General features: G+C 38.6%; 1 protein-coding gene across 1 annotated transcript in view; it reads right to left on the bottom strand.

The window, feature by feature from the left end:
- Positions 1-27,567, bottom strand: part of TTC29 (tetratricopeptide repeat domain 29) — a 241,196-nt gene that overhangs the window by 101,965 nt on the left and 111,664 nt on the right. Inside the window, exon 9 of the mRNA XM_034661550.1 lies at positions 11,294-11,385. Within this exon, the coding sequence (XP_034517441.1) occupies positions 11,294-11,385 (92 nt within the window). The remainder of the gene's footprint in view (positions 1-11,293; positions 11,386-27,567) is intronic.

Genomic DNA, 27,567 nt, shown 5'->3' with positions numbered 1-27,567 from the left:
TTTTTTTTTTTTTTTAAGATTTTATTTATTTATGTGACAGAGAGACAGCCAGCGAGAGAGGGAACACAAGCAGGGGAGTGGGAGAGGAAGAAGCAGGTTCCCAGCGGAGGAGCCCGATGCGGGACTTGATTCCGGAATGCCGAGATCACTCCCTGAGCCAAAGACGGACGCTTAAGGACTGCGTCACCCAGGCGCCCCGGGATGTGGGCTTCTTGATTTTTCAGCCTGCCTTCTGGGGGAGGGGCCTGCCACGCCGATACCCAGGCAACCCTGTTTGGGTAGAGTCTCCGTGTCCCCTGTGAGGGGGGATGGGGATGGGCACACTGTGAGCCGTATTTCCAGGCTTTTGTTCTCTGGCGGCTTTCCCTGGCGGTTTTCTGTGCCTCTTCTGAGAGCCAGAGCAGTAGCGGCCGAATCTCAGCCTCTGTCTCAGAACAGAGGGATTGCGGACTGTTCTCCACTGATGTTCTGGCCACTTTAACTCTGTTTCTGTTGGTGCTACTCAACCCTGCAGCGTCCGGGGATGTGCGCCCCACACCCAGCATCCCAGCCCTCACTTCCAGGGCCAGCATGTCTCTATCCTTTGTGCTTCTAACACACCAGCCGCCAGCCACCCCCCGCGTGCTCCCAGAGCTCCCGGTCTCATTCTGATTCCAGTGAGCACACCGGAGCTCCGTTTCAGTCTGGTGGCACGTGCTCCCGGCTCAGGGTCTCAGTCTTTTCTCTTGCTGGTGCTGTCCCGGAGTCCGCCCCCCCCCACCCCGCAGGCGGCTATCGCTTCCCGGTGCCCGAACGCAGCGGCTCCCTCCCCCTTCCGTTTATCTTCCGATATCTGTGCGCGGTTTCACGGCTCCCCGCTTCATACCTCGATAACTCAGCGCTGGAGATGTTCATTTGTAGAGATCCAGATGTATCTTCCTGCGTCTCAGGCTGATTCCGTGGATGTTCACGCTGGTCTGGTACCTATCCAGCTAGACTCAGGGGACCGGCTGAAAAAGGGGTCCCCTACTCCTCCGCCATCTTAACTCCCCTTTCTCTTTCAATTCAGAATGATAACCTTGCTGGGTGGAGTATTTTGGGCTGCAATTTTTTTTGTTTTAGCACTTTGAATTTATTATTTGCCTCCCTTCTCACCTGCAGATTCTGTTGAAAAATCTACTGATAGTCTTTGGGGTTTCCCTTGGATGTAACAACTTGCTTTTCTCTTGCTTTTTAAAAAATTCTCTCATTATCTTTAACTTTTGATATTTTAATTATAATGTATCTTGGTGTGGATCTTTTTGGGTTCATCTTATTTGAATCTATCTGGGATTCCTGAATATGGATGTCTGTTTTTCCCCCATGTTAGGTAAGTTTTCAGCAATTTCTTTCTTTCTCTTTTTCTTTTCTTTCTTTCTTTCTTTCTTTCTTTCTTTCTTTCTTTCTTTTAAAGATTTTATTTATTTATTTGACAAAGAGAGACACAGTGGGAGAGGGAACACAAGCAGGAGGAGTGAGAGAGGGAGAACCAGGCTTCCCACTGAGCAGGGAGCCCGATGCAGGGCTCGATCCCAAGACCCTGGGATCATGACATGACCCGAAGGCAGATGCTTAACAACTGAGCGACCCAGGCACCCCAGCAATTTATTTCTTCAAATGAGTTTTCTCCCCCTTTCGCTCTCTGGTCTCTTCTGGGACCCTTACATTATAAATATTATTCTGTTTGTTGTTGTCTCCAGGGTCTTCTAAGTTACCTTCCCTTTTAAAAATTCTTCTCTCGGGGCGCCTGGGTGGCACAGCGGTTAAGCGTCTGCCTTCGGCTCAGGGCGTGATCCCGGCGTTCTGGGATCGAGCCCCACATCAGGCTCCTCGACTGGGAGCCTGCTTCTTCCTCTCCCACTCCCCCTGCTTGTGTTCCCTCTCTCACTGGCTGTCTCTATCTCTGTCAAATAAATAAAAAATCTTTAAAAAAAAATAAAAATAAAAATAAAAATTCTTCTCTCTTTTTGCTGCTCTATTTGGGTGAGTTCCACTGCTCTGTCTTCTAGATCACTGATCCTTTCTTCTGCTTCACATAGTTTGCTGTTGAACCACTCTAGTGTATTTTTCACTTCGGTTAGTATATTCTTCAGCTCTGTGACTTCTGTTTACTTCTGTGCTTTCTTATATTTTCTATCTCTTTGGTGAAGTTCTCACTGTGTTCATGCATTCTTCTCCCAAGTCATTGAGAAGCTTAATTACATTACTTTTGACTCTCTATCAGGTAAATTACTTATCTCCATTTCATTAAATTTTTTTCTGAGGTTTTATCTTGCTTATTCATTTGGATCATAATCCTCTGTTTCCCCATTTTTCTTGATTCTCTGTTTGTTTCTATGTATTAGGTGAAACACTACCTCTTCTAAGCTTGAAGGAGTGGACTTGTACAGGAGGTGAACCTTGTTGTTCAACATTGCTCTAGCTCTTAGTTGTCTCTTGAACCTTTGCAATTACCTAAGCAACGGGATTTATTCTTGATACGTCCCAGGTGTTGAAGTGTGCCAAGACCTGTCAGTTTTCCAAGGGAGGGATCTCGGTCAGCACCTACTTTCAGGCTTACTGGAAGCCAGATGCTCAGGCAGCAGCTTTAAAGTATTCAAATATATATAATCCTGTGGGGCTGTAATTGTAAACCCTGCTGACCTTCAGACCAGGTGACCTGGAGGTGTCCCTTGCGTGACAGCTGCAAAATTTGGGGCTTCAGATGAGTGTATAAGCTCCTTTCTGTGAGGCACCAGTGCACTGTAGCAAGGCCTGAAGAATGCAGAAAGATGGCCTCACGTGGCCTATATTCCCTGAGCGCACCTCTGCAGCCTCTAGGTATGTGGCAATCTTGAAGTCTGCCGTTCAGATGCAAGTCACAGGACAAGTAAATAGGCCTCTTTCACAGAAAGATCGGGAGTGTGTTTCAGACTTCTATCTCTGTAGTACTCTGGGGATGTTAACCTGCCAGGAACTGTCTCTCTGTTACAGTCTCATGGGTCCCAGGAATGCAAGCACCTCTGGCTACCAGAGCCAGGTGACTGGGGAGCATCTCCTGTGTAGACTTCATATGTCCAACAGTTTTAGCAAGGCAGCAGGAGAGCACAGAGCTGGGACACACTTGCTTGAGCTATCAAGGTAGAGAAATAGTGCAAAAATGGGACCTGCCAGTGCCTCATCCCTGCAGAGAGTCTCATAGGCCTCTGCTCCTCTGGCATATGATTTAAGATTAGCAAACTTCACATATAGTCTATGTACTTTTCAAACTGCTACTTTTGTGTTGGTCCCTGGGGTAAGTAAGTCTGCATACAAGCTCTTTAAGAGAAGTACTCTAGTTCCCTACAGCCCTTTGGGTTTCCTGGATGTGAGCATTGTTGGTTTTCAAAGCCAGACATTTTGGGGGCTCGTCTCTCCATTGCAGGTCTCAGAGGCTGGAGTGACTGATGTGGGGCATGAACTCCTCATTCCTCAGGAAGAAATTACAGAATTGTGAAATCACTCCCAATTATGGATTGCCATGTGGCAGGTGGGGTTTGGTAAGAGTATATCTCAGTCTCTCCCACTCATCTAGATGTGGGTCTTTTACTGTTTGTTGTAAAGGAGCTGTTCAGCCAGTTTTCAGATCTTTTTCAGAAGGAACTATTCCATATATAGCTACATATTCAGTGTGTCTATGGAAGGTGAGTTCAGGATCTTCAAATGCCACCATCTTGGATGCCCTCTCTCAAGTTGCCTTTAAACACTGACTAAAATTAAATATTTTGTTTACATGCTGTTTTTCTATGATCTTTATGGAAATAAACACAGAAGCTCTGAGGAACAACTGCATTATTATCACATAGTCTTTGATCTATACTAAATATTTAATAAAACTAGTCTTCGAATGTCAAAAAAGAGGGGTGAGCTGTATGGTATATGGCTTATATCTCAATAAAGCTGTTATTTTTTAAATAAAACCTTTAAAAAGTTTATGGTGAATGGTAGTTTGTTCTTGCAAGTGTCCCTCAGCTGTGAAATCTTAGTTGTCACTAAAGTCATCCATACAAGTTGTTGTAAATATACTGGCAAAATGCTTAGAATGACATACAGTTACTACTGAGGTGCTTAGCATGTACTAAGATTCATATATAATATGAAAGATATTATAAAATAAAGGAATGGATGAAAATTTGAGAAGGGAAACGCTTATGCAATACTCATAAAAATTAAGCTCCCAGGTAATGTGAGTATATCAGTCACTGGATGTTTGGAGTCCATGACTGTCAACTCTTTGTCTCATGGATATTTTGGTAACACCAAGAACATCTTTTTATTTCAGTAACTTCCATGAGAGATTATCAAATGACCTACAATGCGTTAGTTGCTGGGGAATATGGTTCCTGCCCTTAAAGTGTTTCACTGTCAATTTGGAGAGATAAACATAAACATTGGTACATAGTATTACCTGAGATAGGTACTATGAACTGTCTAAAGTACTTTAAAACCTACAGCACATTTATTTGAATATCTTCACAAAGCAATTCTAGTGTTTTGGGATAAATTTAGCCTTAAAAGGGAGTCAAACAGATTTTGAGCCAAAGCCAGTGAATACAATTGTTATCTCAAAGCATCCATATAAATTCAAAAAATTATAATATGTATCGTGGGAAACATCTTTGAATTTTAAACTGCATAAAATGTTTAGTGGGCTTATAGACTCACAGGTCCTGTGTTCTACTCCCATGTTTCTTCCTCTCTACCCTTATACAGATCTATAACGCACGTTGGGAGTTGCTGCTAAATTTCCCATCTTTTCCCACATGTTTCTCCCTCCCTGGTGTCTGGGACTCTTGGCCGATCTCCATTTTCTTTCTCCTTTATCTCTCATTTTCCCAGATATTTCACTGACATTGAGGTCTCTGCCTGTCCAAATTTGGCTATTTCTAGAGTTCTGTCCCAGGCATTTATTTCTCCTCCATTGAAACATTACTGTGGGCAGTTATATTTCCTACAATGCCATGCCCTAACTCCTATATGCATATGTCTGGCAAATCCATATTTCTAGCCCTGATTTTCCCCCTGTGCTTCATATCCATATTTCTAGTTGTCCAGACATACCAAGCATGCAAAGGAAGATTATTTCCTCTAAGTGATGTCATCTAATGATGAGGCTAATGGCAATTTTGGAATTCCTCTTTAGGAAACTCCTGCATGGTACAGTAGTGTAAAGCATTCATAAGTAACTTAATGAATTTTGTTTCAAAAATTGGGTTACCCATAGGGATTATTTATTGCATTTTCTAAATGTGACTCTAAATTCTTTTGGCTATTTCCAAAGACCAAACCCACCTCTCAAACAATGATGTGCTGCTATTTTGAATATATATATGTGTGTGTGTGCGTGTGTGTCTCCATATACACACATATACATTTTGATATGCATATCATAAGCATATGCAACAAGCTCAGAAATATTTCAGAAGAGTTTAATTTTAAATAGGCAATGTCAGGATTAGAGGTATCAACTTGCATAACCTCCCAAGATTTGACGAGGATAATGTTCATTTTCATAGATAAGCTACGGTATGTTTGCAAAAATAAGTTAGATTGCATTACAGATATATTTATTTTATTTGAGAGAGACAGAGAGAGAGCGAGTAAGCAAGCACATGTCGGGGAGGCCGAAGGAGAGGGAGACAAGCAGACTCCCTGCTGAGTGCAGAGCCTAGGGTGGGGCTCAATCCCAGGACCCTGAGATCATGACCTAACCTGAAATCAAGAATTGGAGGCTTAACCAACTGAGCCACCCAGGCTCCCCACTTAGTGTAGTTTTTGAAAATCTTCCATTATGCAATGAATGAAGTGCCATCATGTGAACGTACACTCTGCAAGACAGATGGCACGTAAAGTCCTGGTATCTGGCTTTTAGGGGAGAGCGTCAAAGAATTAACACTTTTTGTTTACTTGAGTGCCAGGTACTATCAGACGCATTCTTTTTTCCTTTCTTATTGGTAAAAGAATGCTCTAAGTATCAGAAATAGAATGGAATTTCACATTCCTGAAGTTGTGAATATTGCTGTTATGATTCTGTTCTCATTTTTTCATAACAAAATCATGAAGAATTTTCTTCCACATTTAGGCAAAGCTCAATTCTCCGGAAAAATTATGAATTGTTTGAGGAATATTTCAAATACAGACATGGAGTAAAGTACCATGAGAGGTACACTTACAAATTTAAATATTTGTTTTGTGGGACAACTAAAATAGTATTGAGAGAGCTGGAGGGTATAAAATTATTGATAAATAAAATAGTACACTATTTAGAATTTTGAGCAAACTTGTAGATCTCTAGGACTAAAAATGTTTTATCAAATTGATGTGAACTCTTCAAGCTCTTTCTTAGACTGCAATAGTCAAGAAAAAAAGTTGATGATATAAGAAAAAAAAAGTAGACTTCTTTGCATATCACTTTAAAACCTCAGGGAAAAATTATTATTTTTTTTAGCTAAAATGGACTCACTGAAGGTTATTTATGTTCATGTTCCTAAAAGCTGATGTATTTTTGATGGGAGTACATTTTGGATTAGGCTTGGCCTGCTGAGGATTGTTAAATCACAACATACACAAACAAAAAACCAAATTCTGTGAGCAAGAAATACAAAACAGTATAAACAAAACTATTGCTGGGTGAGTCCAGTTGTTTTTCTCCCAAAGTAGCGATAGATTTCCAAAACATCTAAAATTATTTGAAACTTGTTCTAACAAATAATCTAGAGAAAAAGTCTTTCTAGTATAAATTATATGTTCCACTCAGTGAAGGTACATACAGCTCTACAGCTGGCAAAACTGTTACTATAGCATCTGAAATGGACACATTATGTGTTGCTTAAAGAGTTTCCAAATTTCAAAGTTGGCAACAGATTTAGAAGCCAATCTTTCTTTGGAAGGGAAAGGATCAAATATTTTCTCATAGAAAAGCTACAGATTATTTTTATAAGTTAAAGGACAAGGTTAAAATGTTAGACAAATATTAATTCCAGTTTTCTATATGCAGTGCACAGGTGCAACTTGAACAGCATATTATATGGTATAATCATTAAATTCATTCAACCAGACCTTAGAGAGTTAAAAACATATATTCTGAGGAACAGGACTCCTCGGTCCAAAGGATGAGAATGAAACAGTGCAGAATATTTGTGTATCAAGGTGATTCCAGTTTCCAACTGGGAAAACAGGACTGTTAACACCCACATCCCTTGACAACTGTCCAATTATGTATATCACACTTGGCCTACTGTTTGCAGTAGAAGTAATCAATAAAGGATGTGGTTGAGTGAACATAGATTTTGGTTGAACCAATGCATGAAAACTTAATCATTTACTCAGAGAGAAGAAATCAAATAGAGCAGAGATGAAACAGCCACTAAGGGGATTGTTGATTGTGCCACCAAGTTTGTGGGCCACAGATGAAAGTAATAAGGCAAATGGAATCAGTGACAGGAGAAAATGTAAAAAGCTGTTCTTAATTTCATGAATTAATAGAAATGTTTTGATGTATTTTTGGGGGGTCATTTTTAGGAACTTTCGGATCAAAGCCCGGATGTTCCATTTTAAAGAATATATGAAAATTACTAGGGCATGTCATTTCTCTCAAGCAAAAAGAAATTAATTTTCAGCTATAACAGAAAGGTAATTTTCACACTTGAAACTTTGTACTGATTGATTGAAAGATCTCCACTGTGGAAAGTTTTCTAGGAAATAATTTAACCCGAGTTTGCGAGAAAATTTACAATGAGTATGGAATAAACCTGGAGGTAGGCTAGTTGTGACCGATGTGTCTTGACCAATTCTCATTTTTGTGATTTTTTTCCCCTAGATTCTTTTCAAAAGTCATCCTGATTATTTGGAGAGTCTCGGCATTTCAGTAAAATGAGTTATTTCAGTAAATGAGGCAAAAAAAAAAAAGGCCGTAAAGAAAACAGGAATTTTGCTCTCTGTATTTATTCAAATTGTCTGTGTTAATAATAATATTTACTTGGTAATTTCTCAACTCACTCTCTCTTTGTTTTATAGACCATAATTCTAGCTTTTATAGCTGTGTCATAGGCAATTTTTATCATTTTATAATATCAACCCCCCCTTTTCTTCACTAGTATTCCAAGGGGGGCAGGGAAAGACGTAATGCTTATTTTCTGTTATGCTGCTTAACCCCTTGTGCAATTAATATTATTCAGAACAACAGCAAAAATAACAAACACTGTTCACTATTAAAACCTTCATCAATAACTCTAATGGCATGGCTGGGTCCAGCATTACCAAACGGACAACTCTGTATTACCAAGTCCTTTAGTCTTGAGGAAATATGGCGTATTTTTCAATTGAAGGCTTAGTATAAATTCTTATAACCATTTTAGAAGCTTCTAGCCTTAGAGATTATTCACCTTTCATGCACGCTCAGCTGATAGCCTTAGACACACACTTATGCTAGACATGTCTATCCTCTTCCATTTTCTTTAAAGAGATGAAATATATTTATAGAGATAGGGCTACCATTAGTGAAACTTGTGCAATTGCACAGGTTAGGAAAAAGAGATTTAGAGAAGATGTAAAGCTTCATGTTCAGCTTGATTTATTTCTCCACCACTGCTCCCATAATTTCCCCTATTTTGGTTGTGTTACATTTCTTGCCTGTTGTTGCTAATCTGAGGACAATTTAGGACTATGAAAAGGATGTTTGTGTGTGTGTGTGTGCGCGCATGTATCCAAGAACACCAAGACTTTAAAGTGAAAAATTTTAAAAAATGACCACAAAATTTGTATCAAGGCATTTTTAGTAATCAGTGGACTTGATTTAATAAGACTTCTTAGATAACTAGGGGGTGAGAGAATATGCTGAGGCTTAACGCTCCCCTGAATGCTACTCCATAACTACCAACAATGCTGCAAAATGGTAGATTTGGATTGGAAATCCTGCAGTGTCCCTGGGGTACTTCTTCCCTATGGCCCCAGCAGAAGCATCTCCTGTACTCTCTTGTGTATTACATAACATTATAAAACTTAGAACCCAGGCCTACCATACAAATTGATGGCTTCACTGGTACTTAGTAGATGGGAATTCTTATAGGTGGAATTTGTTTCATTGGGTAGAAAAGTGAGGAGGAGCTCAATCTTCCTGCCTATTATATGTTTGCCCCAAGGCAGGCTCCTAGACTGTTGGAATAGAATTGTCCCTATTTCTGCCAAAAACACATCCTACTTTATATCAAATTATAGCTGTATCCTTTTCTACATCTAAGCCCCAAATAACACTTCAGCCAAATTAAAACATTAAATTGTCAGTGCGCCTGGCTGGCTCAGTTGGTTAAATGACTGCCTGCAGCTCAGGTCATGATCTCCAGGTCCTGGGATCAAGTTCTGCATCAGGCTCCCTGCTCAGTGGGGAGTCTGCTTCTCCCTCTCCCTCTGCCTAAGCCCCCCTTGCTTGTGCTCGTTTTCTCTCTGTCAAATAAATAAAATATTTTAACCCCCCAAAACACTCACATTAAATTGTCTGTCTGTTATTATTGCCAATATTTACCAGATAATCGTTCAACTCTCCCATTAGGTTTTACTGTATAGACCAGGAATTCAGATCCTTGAGTGGATATTAAAATATTCCAAGAGAGACACTTGTCTTTAACAGGTGAGAATTATTTTGAGATAACCTCATACGTACCGAAGTTTAAGAAATAAAAACTATCAGTAACCAACGTGGCATTCCAACCCTGATGACATAGTAAGTGTTCAATGCAGGTTTATAAAAGAAAATCATTTTCCCCTGGAGTTTTATCTCTTTAGTCATGCTGGAACACATGTCATTTTGTAAAAAATATTTTATAAACATGTTAAGAAATGCATTTATTTGACTGTATAAGCTTAGGCCAGGTCTGTTACTACAAAGCAAGACAAACACTCCAACCATTTTCTACTGATTCTGGGCCATGTTAACAACAGTCAAGTAATTTAATAATCAAAATGAATTGCACCAAAGGGCACAGAGTTGGTGTGTTACAAATAGACATTAAACTGAAAACTTATAAATCTCTTCTTTGTGTTCAAACACCTGCTTCTTTCCAGTTGTTACATGGAAAGTAAACGTTTAAGGGATAGCTGGGTTGATTTTCCATGGGTTAGTTAACGATTTCGACTTGGAAGAGCCACAACACCCACGGGTTCCTTGCTTTATCCATGGCTGACCCCACCTTCCTGGAGTACATAGCCATACTTTTCCTCGCAGCTATATCTGTGTCCCTAACCACTTATCCAGCAGTGACTGCATTGCCTTTTATTTGGTACTTTGTAGAGACCTTCATTTTGTTGGCATGGGTATTTTAATATTTAATTATTTATTTAATTATTAATGATTATTATATTAGCAGTGGTAATTATATAATGATGATGTACTTTCAGTTCACTAGGCATTTAATCTTTTAAATGTCTTTTAAATAACAATTTTGTCTTTTAAAACACTACCTTGTATATGTTTACAAGCTGAAATACAGGAATTAGAACTTGACACAACCTGTATCTGTTCTTTCTCTTCTTCTCACCACTACTAACTACTACTGCGACCAGCACCACCATTATTAAAAAGCCATATCTTGGGTATAAGATAACATACCAAAGACCAATGCCTTAATTTTGATAACTTTTCTTATCCTACTTTGAATTAAATAATAATGTTACAACATAGTGCAAAAAGTAAATGATCACAAGAAAATAAGTGAAGGGCAAATCACGTTTTCCATGGAAAAATTTGTTCAGGTATACTTTTTTTAAATTGTCTGTTTTAAATGAAATAGCAGGAGTATCGTTCTTGTATTCAGTTGTTTATCCAGATGCGTACGCTCAAAGGAGAGATGTCTTAATGGAAGAAGCAAGACTGAAGCATAAAGGAAAACTTTCCTCCAAGAAGAGATCCGGAAAGGTTGCGGTGAGCCCCAGTTACTGAAGCATACTATATATTGCTGTGCTCTCTGCTTTTTTAACCTGTGAGATGTGACCTGATTTTTCCCTTTCATTCAAGGTCATCACTAAACTTACAGAAAAACAAAAATAAAATCATACAAAGGAGGCATAGACAAAGGAAGGTTTAGGTGCATATTTTAAAATACCACATTGGTTTAAAATAACTTACGATGAAAGGGTCACTTAAGAAGGGCACTGCTTAAAATTTAAGCAGGCAGTAATGGAAAGCGACAGACCTCAAACAATTTAAGTCTTTCACAGCTGAGTGAATTCACAGTGACAGCAAGACAAGGATGTGCTAACTTACCTCTGCAGGACCTTGGCTATTGCTTCATAGGCTCTCCCCAGGCTGAGATCATCATCCAGCTCTGTGGAGATTTTACTGTACGTGTCAAGGACCTATCAGGAAAAGAAATACATATTAAATATACAGCACGACCAGATTCCCTGATGTTTCATTTCATAACAGAAAAGATGAAAATTAATAGTTGTTCTTAATGTCTCCATAAAATATTTTTTGTTTATTAAAAATTCATGTTGGTTTGGTTTATTTTTATCTATAGCATAACTTGTTTCACAGCAATGTCTTTAAGCCATGACAGTGAGGTCTTACTTTTGTAAAAATAATTCTTTTCTTGTACAATCTCAAATCTTCCAATTTATAGAACTTAGGTGTGAATAAATAATTGAATGGTTTACAACATTATTTTAAAATATGGTACTATTATTGAAGGTAATAGAAGGCAGATTATAATATTCTACTGGGGTAGCTTAAATATCACTTTTCTTTCTATAAATAGCATTTTGAAAAGTGTGAATTTAGGTGCCAAGCAATTTCTAAATCTATCATTTTATTGGATGCATATCTCAGTTTGTGCGTGTATTTGGTATACACTAAAAATATTTCTTAAAAATGTACTTCATTACCAACAATCTCTTCAATAATCAAAAGATTATGGCTGCCACAGCCAAACATATGATCTTAATTTAATTTAACACTGACACCGTGTTTATGGTATAATTTCCCTTTCTATTCTTTCTTCTCTTTCAGTGGCCAGAAGGAGGAAAATATGTAAAACAAAATTCCTATTCTTTCTTCTTCCTTCATTGTTATTTGACCCAACCTATTACACACATGAGGACACAGGAAATCTCCAATGACCTCTATGGAAATCCTTTTTGCACATTTTCTAAGACAGAATTAGTTAAAGTCATTTGACAGCGTTTGGAGAGAGAGTCAGGGTGAGGGAGGACGTAAATACGCGCTGTGTGCTACTGCCTGAATTAGACAGCTTTGAAGATTTAAGTATCAGAGGCAGTGCTGATATTTGGCTTTACTTTCTTAAGGTTAATATTTGGGAAATAATTTCAATGAGGCCATCATGATACCTCATAAAATTTGTTTTTGTTTTTTTGTGTGTGTGTGGTTTATAAGTGACTGCTTGATAGAACACTGATATTAAAACTTACTGATACATATTGACCCAGTGTTTTAATTCCTGTTAAACCTGCTAAGTTCAAAATTTTGATTCTTATTTTTAAGCCTCTTAATATGCCTTGTATAAACCTGAGAATATTCCCTTCACTTTGTCTTGCATAACTGACAACACCTACATTAAGTCTGATATAACTTGACATAGACCTTTCTGAGTGAAGGGGCAGAATTCATGAATTTTGTTAACTTACAAGAGATCTTATTGAATACAAATATCAAAATGTTTAGAAAGAGACCTTCTAGTGTCTTTTTTGGTCCATATCTTTATATGACATTCTAGAACTTTAAGATTGAGTATTATATTTCCTGCCAAAAACAATTTGTTTATTCAGCAAATACCATTACTGTGTACCAGGTACCATGTTAGACCCTAAGAAATCTTAAATAGAAGGGGACACGCTTGCAGCCCTGAAGGCATTTACAGTCTTGTGGTACAGAGGTTTGGGTTGATGCACTGTGTGAATCAGCAATGACTGAAGGGAGGATTCCCCAGGGCTTGCACCATGCTTATCCTTCGTACTCTCCCATGCCCCTGGCCACCTGAAGCAAGCAGTATAGTAAGTACCTGCAGGTACCCATTATCTTAGCGGTGTGACTCTTTACCCTATGGTTAGGAGGCTAGGTATCCAAGAAATTACAGGTAAATACTTCAGGGCTGATGACGTCTATCCCACACAAGTGTGCAGCATTTCCTGGAAGGAGCAGGGGCGAAAAAGGGCTCAGTCTGGGCTTTTGGTTTTGGCCTCAGACTTGACTCCATAGAAGCTTCCTCCTGGAGCCAGACATGGTCTACTGGAATGAACACTAACCTCAGAGTAAGACAACTTGGATTCCAGTCCTAGTTCTTTCATACATTTCTCCTGGAGAAGCTTTTCTCAGAAATGAAAAAGAAAACCTGCTCTTGAGAGTTGCTGCGAGGCCACCAGGAGAGAATACAGAATGCTATGTAAACCACAGGACAAGAATTCCGTGGGAATCTGCGAACCAGCCATTAGTGAACAGCTCCTTGTAAGGGCTTCCCTCCTCAAAGTAAAGGCAACACATTTTAATTTGTGGTTTGAGAGAGTTCATAGGTCAGCTCACACATTTTACCTAAAAACAGGAACTCTCTAGGCAGTAGGAAGCATTTGGTTCATTACTGGCCCAGCAGGGAAGCAATGAATGACATGACTGAAGACCTACAAAGTGCCACAGAGGAGCCCATCTAAATCAGACAGGACCTCTGCTCCTTAGCAGTGTGAGTTCTAGTGGGAGAGAGTAAATGCAGACAGGTGAATCACGAGAAGAACACAAGGCAAAATTCAGCAGACTGGGGAATCCTGTAGTTCGATCGAAGGGGAGTAGAAAGGACATTGTTAAAATACAAAGGAAAAACTCATAAAAGTGGAAAAATAGCATGAGATTACTAATTGTGTAGGAAATAAAGATGTTTTATATTGCTCTTATGGTAAGCTACCTTACCTGCTTTTTAATTAAAGTAGGCAGGGTATAATTTTACAAATAAATAAACATTAATCAGTTTGAATCATTAGACAAACAGTGGAATCTTTTTGACAAAGAATACTTCAAGGGGAGAAAATACAGTGTGCAGATCTGAGGGATCCACTGTATTTGACCAAACATCCCTCGGACAAGCCATATGTTGGAAACAAATCCAGGGCCAGGACCGTTAAATTCTATCACCACAAAACAAAGATAAACGGAGAGAATAAAGACTCTCAGGTGCAAACTATTTTGATGAATTGGAAATTCATTATGTATGTATTTAAACTGTATTGACAATGCACTTAATCAACCTTTGTCAAAAGACAGAGGAGAGCACTGATTAAGCATAGTACTAGGTAAATTTCAACAAACACCAAACTGTGCATGATTACAAGGCTATCACAGTTGGAAAAGTTAGTTCATATATCTAATAAAAATTGAGTGCAACATGGCTACTCAAATTTCTCCAATAATTTTAGTGAATAATGGAGATGAAGCTTTGATAACTATTTTACTTGAAGTTTTAAAGGCTTTATCTTCCCACTAGAATAAAACTGATTTACCTGAAAGAGCATTTTCAAATAGAATCCAAGTTCTTAAAATGAGATAATGTCTATTGGTCACCTAAAAACAAAACTAGTAGAATACTTAACATAAAAAATGAGAATAATGCTGGCACTATATGACAAATTCTTTGACGAATTGTTNTTGTTAACTTACAAGAGATCTTATTGAATACAAATATCAAAATGTTTAGAAAGAGACCTTCTAGTGTCTTTTTTGGTCCATACATCTTTATATGACATTCTAGAACTTTAAGATTGAGTATTATATTTCCTGCCAAAAACAATTTGTTTATTCAGCAAATACCATTACTGTGTACCAGGTACCATGTTAGACCCTAAGAAATCTTAAATAGAAGGGGACACGCTTGCAGCCCTGAAGGCATTTACAGTCTTGTGGTACAGAGGTTTGGGTTGATGCACTGTGTGAATCAGCAATGACTGAAGGGAGGATTCCCCAGGGCTTGCACCATGCTTATCCTTCGTACTCTCCCATGCCCCTGGCCACCTGAAGCAAGCAGTATAGTAAGTACCTGCAGGTACCCATTATCTTAGCGGTGTGACTCTTTACCCTATGGTTAGGAGGCTAGGTATCCAAGAAATTACAGGTAAATACTTCAGGGCTGATGACGTCTATCCCACACAAGTGTGCAGCATTTCCTGGAAGGAGCAGGGGCGAAAAAGGGCTCAGTCTGGGCTTTTGGTTTTGGCCTCAGACTTGACTCCATAGAAGCTTCCTCCTGGAGCCAGACATGGTCTACTGGAATGAACACTAACCTCAGAGTAAGACAACTTGGATTCCAGTCCTAGTTCTTTCATACATTTCTCCTGGAGAAGCTTTTCTCAGAAATGAAAAAGAAAACCTGCTCTTGAGAGTTGCTGCGAGGCCACCAGGAGAGAATACAGAATGCTATGTAAACCACAGGACAAGAATTCCGTGGGAATCTGCGAACCAGCCATTAGTGAACAGCTCCTTGTAAGGGCTTCCCTCCTCAAAGTAAAGGCAACACATTTTAATTTGTGGTTTGAGAGAGTTCATAGGTCAGCTCACACATTTTACCTAAAAACAGGAACTCTCTAGGCAGTAGGAAGCATTTGGTTCATTACTGGCCCAGCAGGGAAGCAATGAATGACATGACTGAAGACCTACAAAGTGCCACAGAGGAGCCCATCTAAATCAGACAGGACCTCTGCTCCTTAGCAGTGTGAGTTCTAGTGGGAGAGAGTAAATGCAGACAGGTGAATCACGAGAAGAACACAAGGCAAAATTCAGCAGACTGGGGAATCCTGTAGTTCGATCGAAGGGGAGTAGAAAGGACATTGTTAAAATACAAAGGAAAAACTCATAAAAGTGGAAAAATAGCATGAGATTACTAATTGTGTAGGAAATAAAGATGTTTTATATTGCTCTTATGGTAAGCTACCTTACCTGCTTTTTAATTAAAGTAGGCAGGGTATAATTTTACAAATAAATAAACATTAATCAGTTTGAATCATTAGACAAACAGTGGAATCTTTTTGACAAAGAATACTTCAAGGGGAGAAAATACAGTGTGCAGATCTGAGGGATCCACTGTATTTGACCAAACATCCCTCGGACAAGCCATATGTTGGAAACAAATCCAGGGCCAGGACCGTTAAATTCTATCACCACAAAACAAAGATAAACGGAGAGAATAAAGACTCTCAGGTGCAAACTATTTTGATGAATTGGAAATTCATTATGTATGTATTTAAACTGTATTGACAATGCACTTAATCAACCTTTGTCAAAAGACAGAGGAGAGCACTGATTAAGCATAGTACTAGGTAAATTTCAACAAACACCAAACTGTGCATGATTACAAGGCTATCACAGTTGGAAAAGTTAGTTCATATATCTAATAAAAATTGAGTGCAACATGGCTACTCAAATTTCTCCAATAATTTTAGTGAATAATGGAGATGAAGCTTTGATAACTATTTTACTTGAAGTTTTAAAGGCTTTATCTTCCCACTAGAATAAAACTGATTTACCTGAAAGAGCATTTTCAAATAGAATCCAAGTTCTTAAAATGAGATAATGTCTATTGGTCACCTAAAAACAAAACTAGTAGAATACTTAACATAAAAAATGAGAATAATGCTGGCACTATATGACAAATTCTTTTGACGAATTGTTTGCTGTAAAATAAAATTTTAAGGATCATTAATTTCTTTTGCTGCAATACCCTTCAAGAAAGCATTGATTTAAGTCAAGATTGTCACCTGTCAACAAAGTGGGGGGGGGGAGAGAAAAAGGGGGGGAGAGAGAGAGGGAGAGAGATTGAGAAAAAAATCTTCCTCCCAGAAGATTTTAAGAATCAATTTCATGCCTGAGCTTGGCACCTTTAAGGGCAGATACATAAGAAGTCATTAATAGGTCTATTTATTTCAAACACCCAATTGTTTTCTATCCTTACATGTTGAGGACTTCCAGTGATGAGGGCACATCCGCTCTCACAGTCCCCTTACTTTAGACAGCATTAACACAGAAAAAAAATTACAGCAATAATGGCCCTTGTACCTGTTTTCACAGCTGAAATCTGCTTTAAACCACTCTGCTGACTATCGCTCCCAGCCTAACTTTCCCAGATTAGATGGAATCATCTCCGCACCCCTCTGCCCAGCCAGCTGTTATAAGAAAACACTATCCTGGTCAATTTGTTTTAAAAACTTTATGCATTTTAACATTATTGTAGGTCCACATGCAATTGTAAGAAATAACACAGAGCACTCTCATTTATCCCCCACCCAGGTAACACCCCGCCTGACCACAGTACCGAAGCACAACCAGGAAACTGAGGTTGATACAATTCACCCACTTCATTCAGATTTCATGAGTTTTACACATGCTTGTGTGTGCCTGTGTGTGCGTGCGCATGTGGGTGTTAATTTTATGCGATTGAATCACATGCATCTATTTACATAACCACCACCACCATAGTCAAGACATAGAAAAGTTCTATCATTACAATAATCTCTCATGTTACCCTTTCATTTGTAGTTATGTTTGCTGCTTGGAAGAGAAAGAAGAGAGATGGGGAAAAATATGTATTTTCTTTTTCGTTGGGTGAAAGAAAGATTTGCCTTAGAAAACATTCCGAAATACCTTGGCATCTGCCCCATTCCCTTTTGGTCCACCTCCCTCACCCTGTGTGTTTGTATTTCACCAAGGAAATTTCCTTAGCTGAGTGACTGACAGAAGGACAGTAGTTGATTAAAGCAGTTCATATGTAGGTATGAACAACCCAAAGATCACTAACTCCGCCAGAAGTTGTAGTTTTACTTTTTTAAAATTTATTTATTTTTAGAGAGAGGGAGACAGAGAGAGAGAGAGAGAGAGAGCAAGCGGGGGGGGGGGTAGAGGGAGAGAATCTCAAACAGATGCCCCACTGAGCATAGAGCCCAATGTGGGCCTCAATCTCACAACCCTGAGATCATGACCTGAGCTGAAACCGAGAGTTGACGTTTAACTGACTGAGCCGCCCAGGTGACCCCAAAGGTTGTAATTTTAAAGGATGTTTGCTAGCCCGGAATCCCTTCTTCTGGGTGGAGTTTTACGCAGCCTAACAAAGTGAAATGAAACAATTCAGTTAGTGTGTGCAGGATAATTTGGGGCAAGGTTATAAAACAACAACACAAAGGCCAGCCTTCTCTTAAAATTAGGCCTTATGATATGATCCTTTATGCAGGTGCTGATTTCTATAACCTCTTTTTTGGGGTCTACTTCTATACCTCAGGTTTTCTAGAAGCTTCACACACTTTTCCATAATCTCCTTATCAAAGTGGTATAGAAGGGAATGAAAAAAGGGAAGAGGGGAACGTGCAGCAGATGTGAACATCAGGTGTTTATAAGTCACTGATACCTAAAAGGTAACTCCCTCACATTATCGCTTTCTTCATAATGCTCAACCTTCAGAACCAATGTATTATGCAAAGTACACTTCTAGTTCATTCTATCAGATCATTAGATGCGACTGCAAGATAAAACTACACATATATATATTTTATGTACAGTGTATATTACATATCTGTATATGTAATATAGATAAATATCCCTGCTCTTAAAGGCCTTACTAGAGCAATAAGACTTATAGACATTGATATTATATAGTACTGTAAGTCTGTAAAAAGGGCTAAAAATCTAGTCCAAAGGCATTAATTCATTAAATAAAGGCTGAGTGTTTTCTATGGGCCGAGCCATGTTCTGGGTGCTAGACATACAGCAGCAAAATAACACAAAATCCCTGCCCCCATGCACCACACTGTATCTAGGGGGTGGGGAGAAAATTTGTAATTAAATGTAAACATGAGTGAATTGCAGATAGTGTTGGAACAACAAAGAACTGGGAAAGGCTGTATAGGAAGAGAAGAGAAACACAATCTGCATTTTAAAGGAATATCAGGATTGGGTCTGTGGTTAGGAGGCAGCTTGAACAAAGGTTTGGGGAAGGGAAGGAGTGATACAATGACAGAGAGGTTTTACCAGAATACACAGAAGCAACAATGTCCAGAAGAAAGTCTGCTTTGAGATTCACCCATAGAATGTTTTGTCTAGTAACATGTACTAAGTTATAACAATTTTAATTGATGGTATAAAGTTATAAATTTTCAAGTTGCAATTTATCTATTTGATTACAAGGGAGGAATCTGATTATTGTTTTGAAGATGAGGTGGTTTATTCACTTCCATTCTTTATTCTACATGCTCGTAGTCTTTTGCGGGACTTTTTTAATCATAGTTTTTGTCTTTCTACTTTCTAGGCAGCTCAATGTGTTTGGTTAAAATATGCCACATACAAGATGGTGCAGTTGCTTGCCTTGTTTTCCATTATCCAAGTTAAAAAAATTTTTTTTTTTTTTAAGTAGGCTCCATGCCCAGCGACCCTGAGATCAAGATCTGAGCTGAGATCAAGGGTCGGACACTTAACTGACCAGGCACCTCTCAAAAGATTTAATGTGGAGTTGTTCCTGTGTCTAGGGAAATGAGAGGAAATACTCTTCTTTCTCCCTCTGGCATAGCACGGAGCATGCACAGCTCAAACTAATACAGATCAGTGACATGAAGTTTAAACGGGCCTCCATGCTCTGGCTGGTGACCCTATCTTTCATTGTTTCTGTAGAAAAACAATTCATGGAAACCACCACACAAAATAAGTTCTAACATCTAGCCCATTTGGGATGGAAACTTTGTAATTTTGCAAAAATTTCAAAGAGTTATAATCCTACTTTTACTTCATATTTTTGGTATTTTCTTTTTCTATAGACATTCCTTTCTTGGCTTACCACCCTCCCCCACTGCTCTCTTCCTTAGTTAATTCAATATCTGAAATCAGTAGGGACTTCTTCTCTGAGGGCATAGACCAGGCTCTGGAGGAGACTTATGGGATAATTAATCAAATTTCCCTCTGGGTGTTCACATTTTCTTCAAATAGCATAGGCTTTCAAGTCACACAAGTCTACTACTGAGCTGAGTGACATGTGTCAAGTGACTTAGTCTCTCTGAGCCCATTTCCTCAGGTATAAAATGGAAATGAATAAAGTCTACCTTGAAGGGATGTTATAAGGTTCCAATAAGATGAGGTATTAATAATACCTACTAAAGATTTGAATAAAGCAACTGCTTAATTTCCCCATATACTTACCCGACTTATCTAATTGGCTCTCAAATGGGGGTGATTTTGCCCCCTAGGAGATATTTGGTAATGTCTGGAGATATTTGAGGTTGTCATAATTGGGAGGGTTGCTACTGTCATTTATTGAGTAGAAGCCAAGGACACTGCTAGATACCCTACAATGCACACAACAGCCCCCCCAACAAAGAATTATCCAGCCCAAAATGTGAATAGTGTCGATGTGAAGAAATCCTGATTTAGCCTTTGCCTCAACTATCTTCATGATAGGAAACCATCCCCTTGTGGACCTGGCCACTGTATCACTGACGAGTTATGTGAGAAAACTATTGGTTAGGTTAAGCAAAGCCTATAACTTCTACCTGCTCACCATGGTTGTGTTTTGTGGGACAACACAAGATGAATCCATCCTTCATCCATGTGACAGTCCTTCTAATACTGAAAGATAGCTGTTTTCCCTCCTCAAAGCCTATAGAGTCATCCAGGAGACTCTGAAATGAGTGAGAATGTAACCCCAGCAGTTTAGCCACATTTGAATGTTTCATTTTTAGTTTAGTCTGAGTTCTAGAAGAGTTTAAATAAACCCACCTGGACCAAAAAATGTCTGTGAAATCATAAAGAGTCATCCATCAGGTTTGTTTGTAAAGAAGAAGTTATGGTCTATTACCTAGGGTGTATTTTTTACCTCTTCTTCCTTACCCATCATAAAAAGATAGTACAGCTGACTGTTACAGATCTCCTACACAAACCCAAAATTGTGCCATTTCATTACAAAAGTTTGGCACTGTGCTCAATACAGTGCATTACTTTGAGGACAAAAGAGGCAATGATAACAGATTTACTCTTATGCAGTAAGAAATACAGAAATAAAAAAATCAAGTTGACCATCTTGAGCTTGAAATCAATGTCAAGTCTTATCGGAAATACATTTATTCTGATTTCTGGCAATCTAACCCCCTTTAGCCATTTCACAGTTGGTGAGCAGAAAGGATGTTTCTGCCTCATTTACAGTGTCTGAACATGATTCAGACAATCAACTGCAACATTAGTCAAAGAAATCAGTGGCTAATGATTTCTGACAAGCACTGCAGTAATAGGCTGAGGACCAGACTGGACCACAACAACATTCAGGGCACTTTCCTGGAGTCAGCAATCAGAGACGGCAGAAGATGGTAAAAACGGGGTAAACAGAACCGTTATCACGTCACTTAAAGGCTCTTACACATTTTTTGCAAAGTCACAGTATCTGACAGGCAGTAAATACAGTAATCCTTTTCTACAAATACGTTATATTGAATGAACACTGAGCACAAGCACGTTATGCAGCTCTGTAAACTGTAACACACAAAAGTACTTAAATAGTTCGCATTCTGCTGAAACTGTATTCTTAAGTTAGGAGCAGTCTAGCCTTACTATTTATATGGATCATTTGGAGTACAAACTCTCTCTTCCTGAAATGCATTACTCATCATTTGGAGTAACTATTCCATACTGTTTACATTGCCCAACACACAACATGAAGGTTATGTGATTTAGTGCAGAAGGGATTGAATGTTAAAAGGTATACATTCTAGATTCTCTTCTGCCATTAGCTCAGGGTGTGACTTTGACAGGTCACTTGGTTACCTTGAGCTTCAGTATCCAAGTCTGGAAGATAATGGGGTAGGACCAAAGGATCTATAATTCTCCCTTCCAAAAATATTAGTTGGGAGTTCAGAACTCTACATTGATATATTTAGTAATTTAAGATAGACTCTGATTGTTTCAATAATTTGTCCTTGGCTTTAAAGTCTCTGATAAATCTATTTTTTTTAAAAATCTTCTAAAGAAACAAAATGATGAATCCTTTCATTCAATTGAAATGTTATTTTCATGCTTCCCCCTCACTTGAAAAATTGCACATACTCTTAATGAATTGCTTTTTAAAGAATGTTCCTACCCTGGAATAGCTGATAGCAAGGAGAGCTGAATCTACAATGCTTTTGGTTTATATTAAATGGCAATTGCTATAAATGCAACAATCAGTTCTCTTCAGAAATAGCAAATTTTTCTTTTACCACCTAAAATTTTTAAGAATTTGATGAAAATTCAAGGTTATCCTTAAATTATGTAAACTGAATTGAATTGTTAGTTAATCTCTCATATGCTAGGAGTTCATATTGTATTTTCAAAAGCTTTTATAAAGATAGAAATAAATCTCAAAAAAATTCCAAGAATCTTCTTTTACCTTAAAACTGTCTCTCTAGACATCCAATATACAGAGGACTCTCAAGCCCCAAAATGATGAGATAGAATTTCACTTGCAGCTAAAAATAAAAGTTTTCTGAATAGTAAATTGGAACATATTGCTCGAAACTGCCATTTCTAAATCAGTCATTACAGTTTTGTAGTATGTTAATGAGAGACATATTAATGAAGAAGTTTGGTTCTAATTCTCAATTATTTTCTATATTATAAATCAGAAAGCATAAAAATATTTATCCTGTACAAACCAATCACGGTGTGAGTTATATGTACAGCTCCTTAAAAAGAAATTTTCCTGCCCTTAAGTTCTTGCTAGGAAAATCCAGTGGAGACTTTGTTTTATATTTTGCTAGAAGGTCCTTGACCAAAGGCAGTCCAGTAATCTGTGAGGTGGCTTGATATAAAAAGTTCTATTTGGTGGAAGACTATAGTGATTAGTTAGTTCTATCACGCTCTCTTAGGAAATTTAGACCCATTGAGCAGTTGGTAAATGCAGAAGTGAGGAGGTGCTTCAAGATAAATGAACATCAAGAGAGTGATTGAGTTATCTCAATAGAGTGAATCCAATCGACTGTTGCTGCTGAGGAGATAATAAGAAAACTCAGCCCCTTGTGTTCTAGGGCCCTCCAGTTCCCAAGAATCTTTCAGTCAGTGAGACTCAACCGTCTCCTGATCCCAGGTATTCATGGGATATGTTTCCTCTCGTTACCACAGGAATCTCTACAAGTACTTCCCCTACCTGAGGTAATCTGAATGAATCTCTTGTACCTAAATAATAAAACAGAAGTATTGAGAGACAAAGGGCTCTCTAGAGCTAAAGTGGCAAATAAATAACTTCTAGGCTTTTTCCCTTCCAAGTTTGCCACTGAGAAGATAGTACAGGATGATTCTTTCCAGGGAAGCAGGCCAGCAAAAACAGGTTATAGAAAATGATTAGGGATTTCATTTCCAGAAAAGATTCTGAATGACAAGAAGTTTGTGTATTTTTTTTTAAACTAGGAAATTCTCAAGCCCCACTTGGTTATGTTTATAAGAGGATGAAAAGGGATTGTGACAAATGATTCCATTATACCTATGATAACATTACCAGTAATTTCAGTTGTCTGTACTTTATGGAGACTAAAGATGGTGGTGGCAAACCAAATCAAATGAAGTGCCAGTCAATCTAATTTGACCAAACATGTATTGTCACTCACTTTGCCAGTGCAGAGACGTCAACATTTATGTCTTGCTGGAATGTGTGGGACCCTGGGAACCTCTCTCCAGTCACAGAGACCTTTCACTACCAGGAATGAGCCCAGTGCTGTCCACCCCACATCCTTCTGCCTGCGTTGTTCTTTCTTATTTCACGCCTGACTCTTCCAGCCCCTGTACACACACATACCACTTCTTTGTGCTATTATAGCACACATCACAGCACCATATGTATCTACTTATTAGTATTGGTCTCTCTACAGTTAGTTCCTAAGTGCCATGAGGACAGGAACTGTATCTGTTTTGGTCTCCATTATACCCTAGTTCCTAGTTTTATGTTAATGCTGAATATTGTTGAATGAATATGGTAGAGCCCTTGGAAGGGACCGGTAGTGAAGTACCTGCCAAAACATTAAAGTGGATATGACGAGCTGTTGTATTATAGAGTACCCTTATGATTATATTCTATTAATGATGTATTTATAATTATACAGTATCTCTATAATAAGATTATATATAACTAACTGGCTTAAAGAAAAATAAGCTCTTACATAAATTAAGTATAACATTAATATATGTTAAATATAACATACATCACAGTTTATTGTCAATTATATTTTATTGCATTAAATTATATATGTTTTGCATCATATCTCATTCAATAAAGGCAAAAAAATGTGGCACTTTATAACTATGGTAAATGGAAAGTATGGGAAATTTTTCAGTTAACAGTCAGTCCAAGAACTCAAGTATTAGAAAACAGGCCAAAATCCTAAAGGACAACTTAAATGACTTTTCAAAGTGACATAAGAGCACCCTACTCAATGTGTGCTTGTTTCATCTAATCATATTCCCAAATGACTCAGTTTCTCCATTACAGGCCCATTATGCTCAGTGAGGACAAGCAAATCCAAGGCTGAAATTGTTAGATTAGTCATGGTATCTTGAGGAAATAATTCTTCCTATCTGTGGAGGGAGGATAAAACATTTTTCCCCCTTTCTTTTAGTCTAGACTGATGACAGACAAATGTGGTTTCTATCTTCACAGGTAACAAGCTAAGACAGATAGGTAAGCAGTGAAAAGTCACTAGATCAGTGACAAACGAAGTTCCCTAGCTTCCCCTGAACTTTCTTCCATTTGACCACTTTGAATATAATGGCTTCTGGCTCCACTGGAAGGGATCAAAGTGTGCCCTATATTAGTGTTCTATATTACCTAGGAGGTTTTAATAAACACTAATACTGTGAAAATTTCTATATTTCTGCATGAACCAATTCCCACTAGGAGATTTGTCTTTCCCCCTGGAGGTAGAGCCATCATCTATTCGTAATCCCTCTTACTAGATTTCTCCCTCATTTAAGGCAGGATTCAATAAAATTTCATTCTGGTTCCCCCCTCTCAGAAATCCATGAAAGCCTTGGAAAACATTTTCAGCATATTCTCTCTGTACAACCTGATATCCTTTCCACCACAGGCCATTATTCTGGTAAACTCGGTAAACCCTAATTTAGATCCACGATGTAATGCTTTCAGATCAAGCTGGGTGAACATGTTTCTTTAAAATAAAACATGGTAGGAAAGTCTTCCTCTGAATGTTTGCACACAGAGGAAGCTTCATCTATTACCCTTTTGCCGTGATGGAAGAGGCAAGAAAACAATTTATGAGTCATTTCCATTCTGACAGATGCGACCAGGACTGGAAATGCGATGCCTGCCAAGAGCTTTTATCAAGTAGGTTATAACAACTAGTAATAAGTGTAAATAATAAATGGCTGGAATCTTAGGGGAAACAGTGGCAATACGAAACGATTTTTGGTACTTCTGATGGGGCTCTGCCACTCTTGGAATTCCCTGCCTTCCCAGTAGAGTTTTGGCCTGACAATAAACAACAGTTTAGTACTTTATCTAATCCCAGCCAGGAGGTGAGTTCAACAGCAAGCTTTTGCAGATGTTCACATCCAATAATCTATCCATAATTGATGAAACAGGGAGGTCAGATGTAATGGCTGCTACTATTCCAGCAACAAATAAATGGTTATTGACAAAACAAGCCAGTGTGGTGCAGAGCGCTGAGCAGTGACAGGCATGCGGTGGTGCTGAGCAGAGGCGGGGAGGGCTCCTGGATTCCTCAGCCAGCCGTGTGGCAGGAGGACCACACTGACACATAAGCAGATGGAGGTGACTTGGAAAGGAAAAGGGAGGTTGCTGAAGTACAAAAAAAAAAAAAAAAGATGAAGACAGGCAGAGGCAGAGAAGAAAATGATGAGCGAGCCCTGGGCAAGGCTGGGGACCCGGGTGAGTACAAATGTGCGAACAGTTCAGAAATGCCTTTGAATGTGTGCACTGTGATCCAGATGTCTGGTTGCTTTTATCACCAGTGTGTCTTCACTCATAGAGCTGGCTGTCACACCGCGCAGCCTAGGTGACTCTAACACCAAAGCACGTGCGTGGGATGCTGTGGTGCCCGGACCCTCCCTCCTATGGAAGGACATTCATTGATATTCCATTTAACACTGCAGATACCTTCTTTTCCCTATGCATTAAAAAAAAATCTATGAAAATCATGTATGCAGTTTTAACAATATTTTCAGATAAGTCAGAGATGCAAAATTCTGAAGCTAGAAAATTTCTCAAGCCTGGGACTAATCCTGAAATACGTGCTGCTTAAAATCAAATTTACTGCAAAGGAATGTGAGTGGAAGGCAAAGTTTTCTTTAATAATAAAAAAACAAACACTGCACTCTATTCACCTCAACCTAGGCAAAGAGCATAATAAATGCATTAATCGAGTATACTTTTATTGACTGAATAAAATTCAAGATATTTAAACATAAATAAATAGCCGAAATCCTACACTTCTATTCCAGTGCTAAAAAATAATGTTTTTACACAGTTTACTATGCAATATTGTAAGATGAAGAATGGTAGAATGAAATGGTAGTTATTATTGCTATAGGTAGTCATAAACAGGCTTGGGACAGAGATGTTTTAAATATTAATATTCCTAAAATCACTTAAATCAATTTAACACTCTTCAGTGGTTTATTTAGAAGCGTGATTTATTTTACACTTTGCAACCAATGCCTTTGATCAGCTCTGAAATAACATATGAGCTGAAAATAAAATAGCAAAACAAATTGCTGCTAGCATTCCTATAGTAAGCTTTAGGTTTTATACGATAAACTAGAAAATTACCATTAGATTTGGCGTTTTCAAATTATTTATCAATACTTACAGATGGAGAATTATAGAGCCCAGAAGCAACTGTGGAGATCGTCTCTGTAATAACTTCCTAGTTGCTCCGCTTCCTGAGCCCTGCCATCCTCAAAGCTGAGGTCCTTCCGTTTAGCAACTCTGACCTGCCACAGTCCCCAGGGCCATCCCAGTCCCTAATCTGCCAGGGCAGAAACCTGGCATCACATCAGTCTGCTGCAGATTATATTCTGTTTTAAACTCTATTAAGGTGACAGGGCTCTTTCCATATGCCTTAACACCAAACTCCCAACACGTGTCCCAGCCCCTGAAGCCGCATCCACATCTTGTTCTTCTTGCCTAAATCTGTCTTGGTACCATGTTGGGTCCCTACTTACTGTGAGCTTGGAGACCTACCTTGTTGCCTCAATATGCTCTCATCGGGAGTGCCAGTCCTAAGTCTCAGTCCCTGTGGCTTGGTGCTTGTCACTTGCCAATGGCATTCACTACCATTTACAGAGCAAAAGCTACATATGTGAAGTGTTTTATATTCATGGTACATTTAATGTGCCCAGAGCCCTTTGAGATAAATATTAATATTCCCACTATACAAATGAGATAAACTTAAGTGCAGAGAGGTTATGTAACTTGCTCTAGTATACACAGTCCTAGGGTTGGAGAAGAAGAAAGGATTTGAACCAGGTTTACTGGACTTCAGATCCTTCTTATTTTGTTCTTAAGCACTGTGATATGC

The sequence above is a fragment of the Ailuropoda melanoleuca genome, chromosome 5 (assembly GCF_002007445.2).
Source record: "Ailuropoda melanoleuca isolate Jingjing chromosome 5, ASM200744v2, whole genome shotgun sequence".
In the NCBI taxonomy this organism is placed as follows: domain Eukaryota; kingdom Metazoa; phylum Chordata; class Mammalia; order Carnivora; family Ursidae; genus Ailuropoda; species Ailuropoda melanoleuca.
This window is presented reverse-complemented; position numbering and strand designations above follow the sequence as displayed.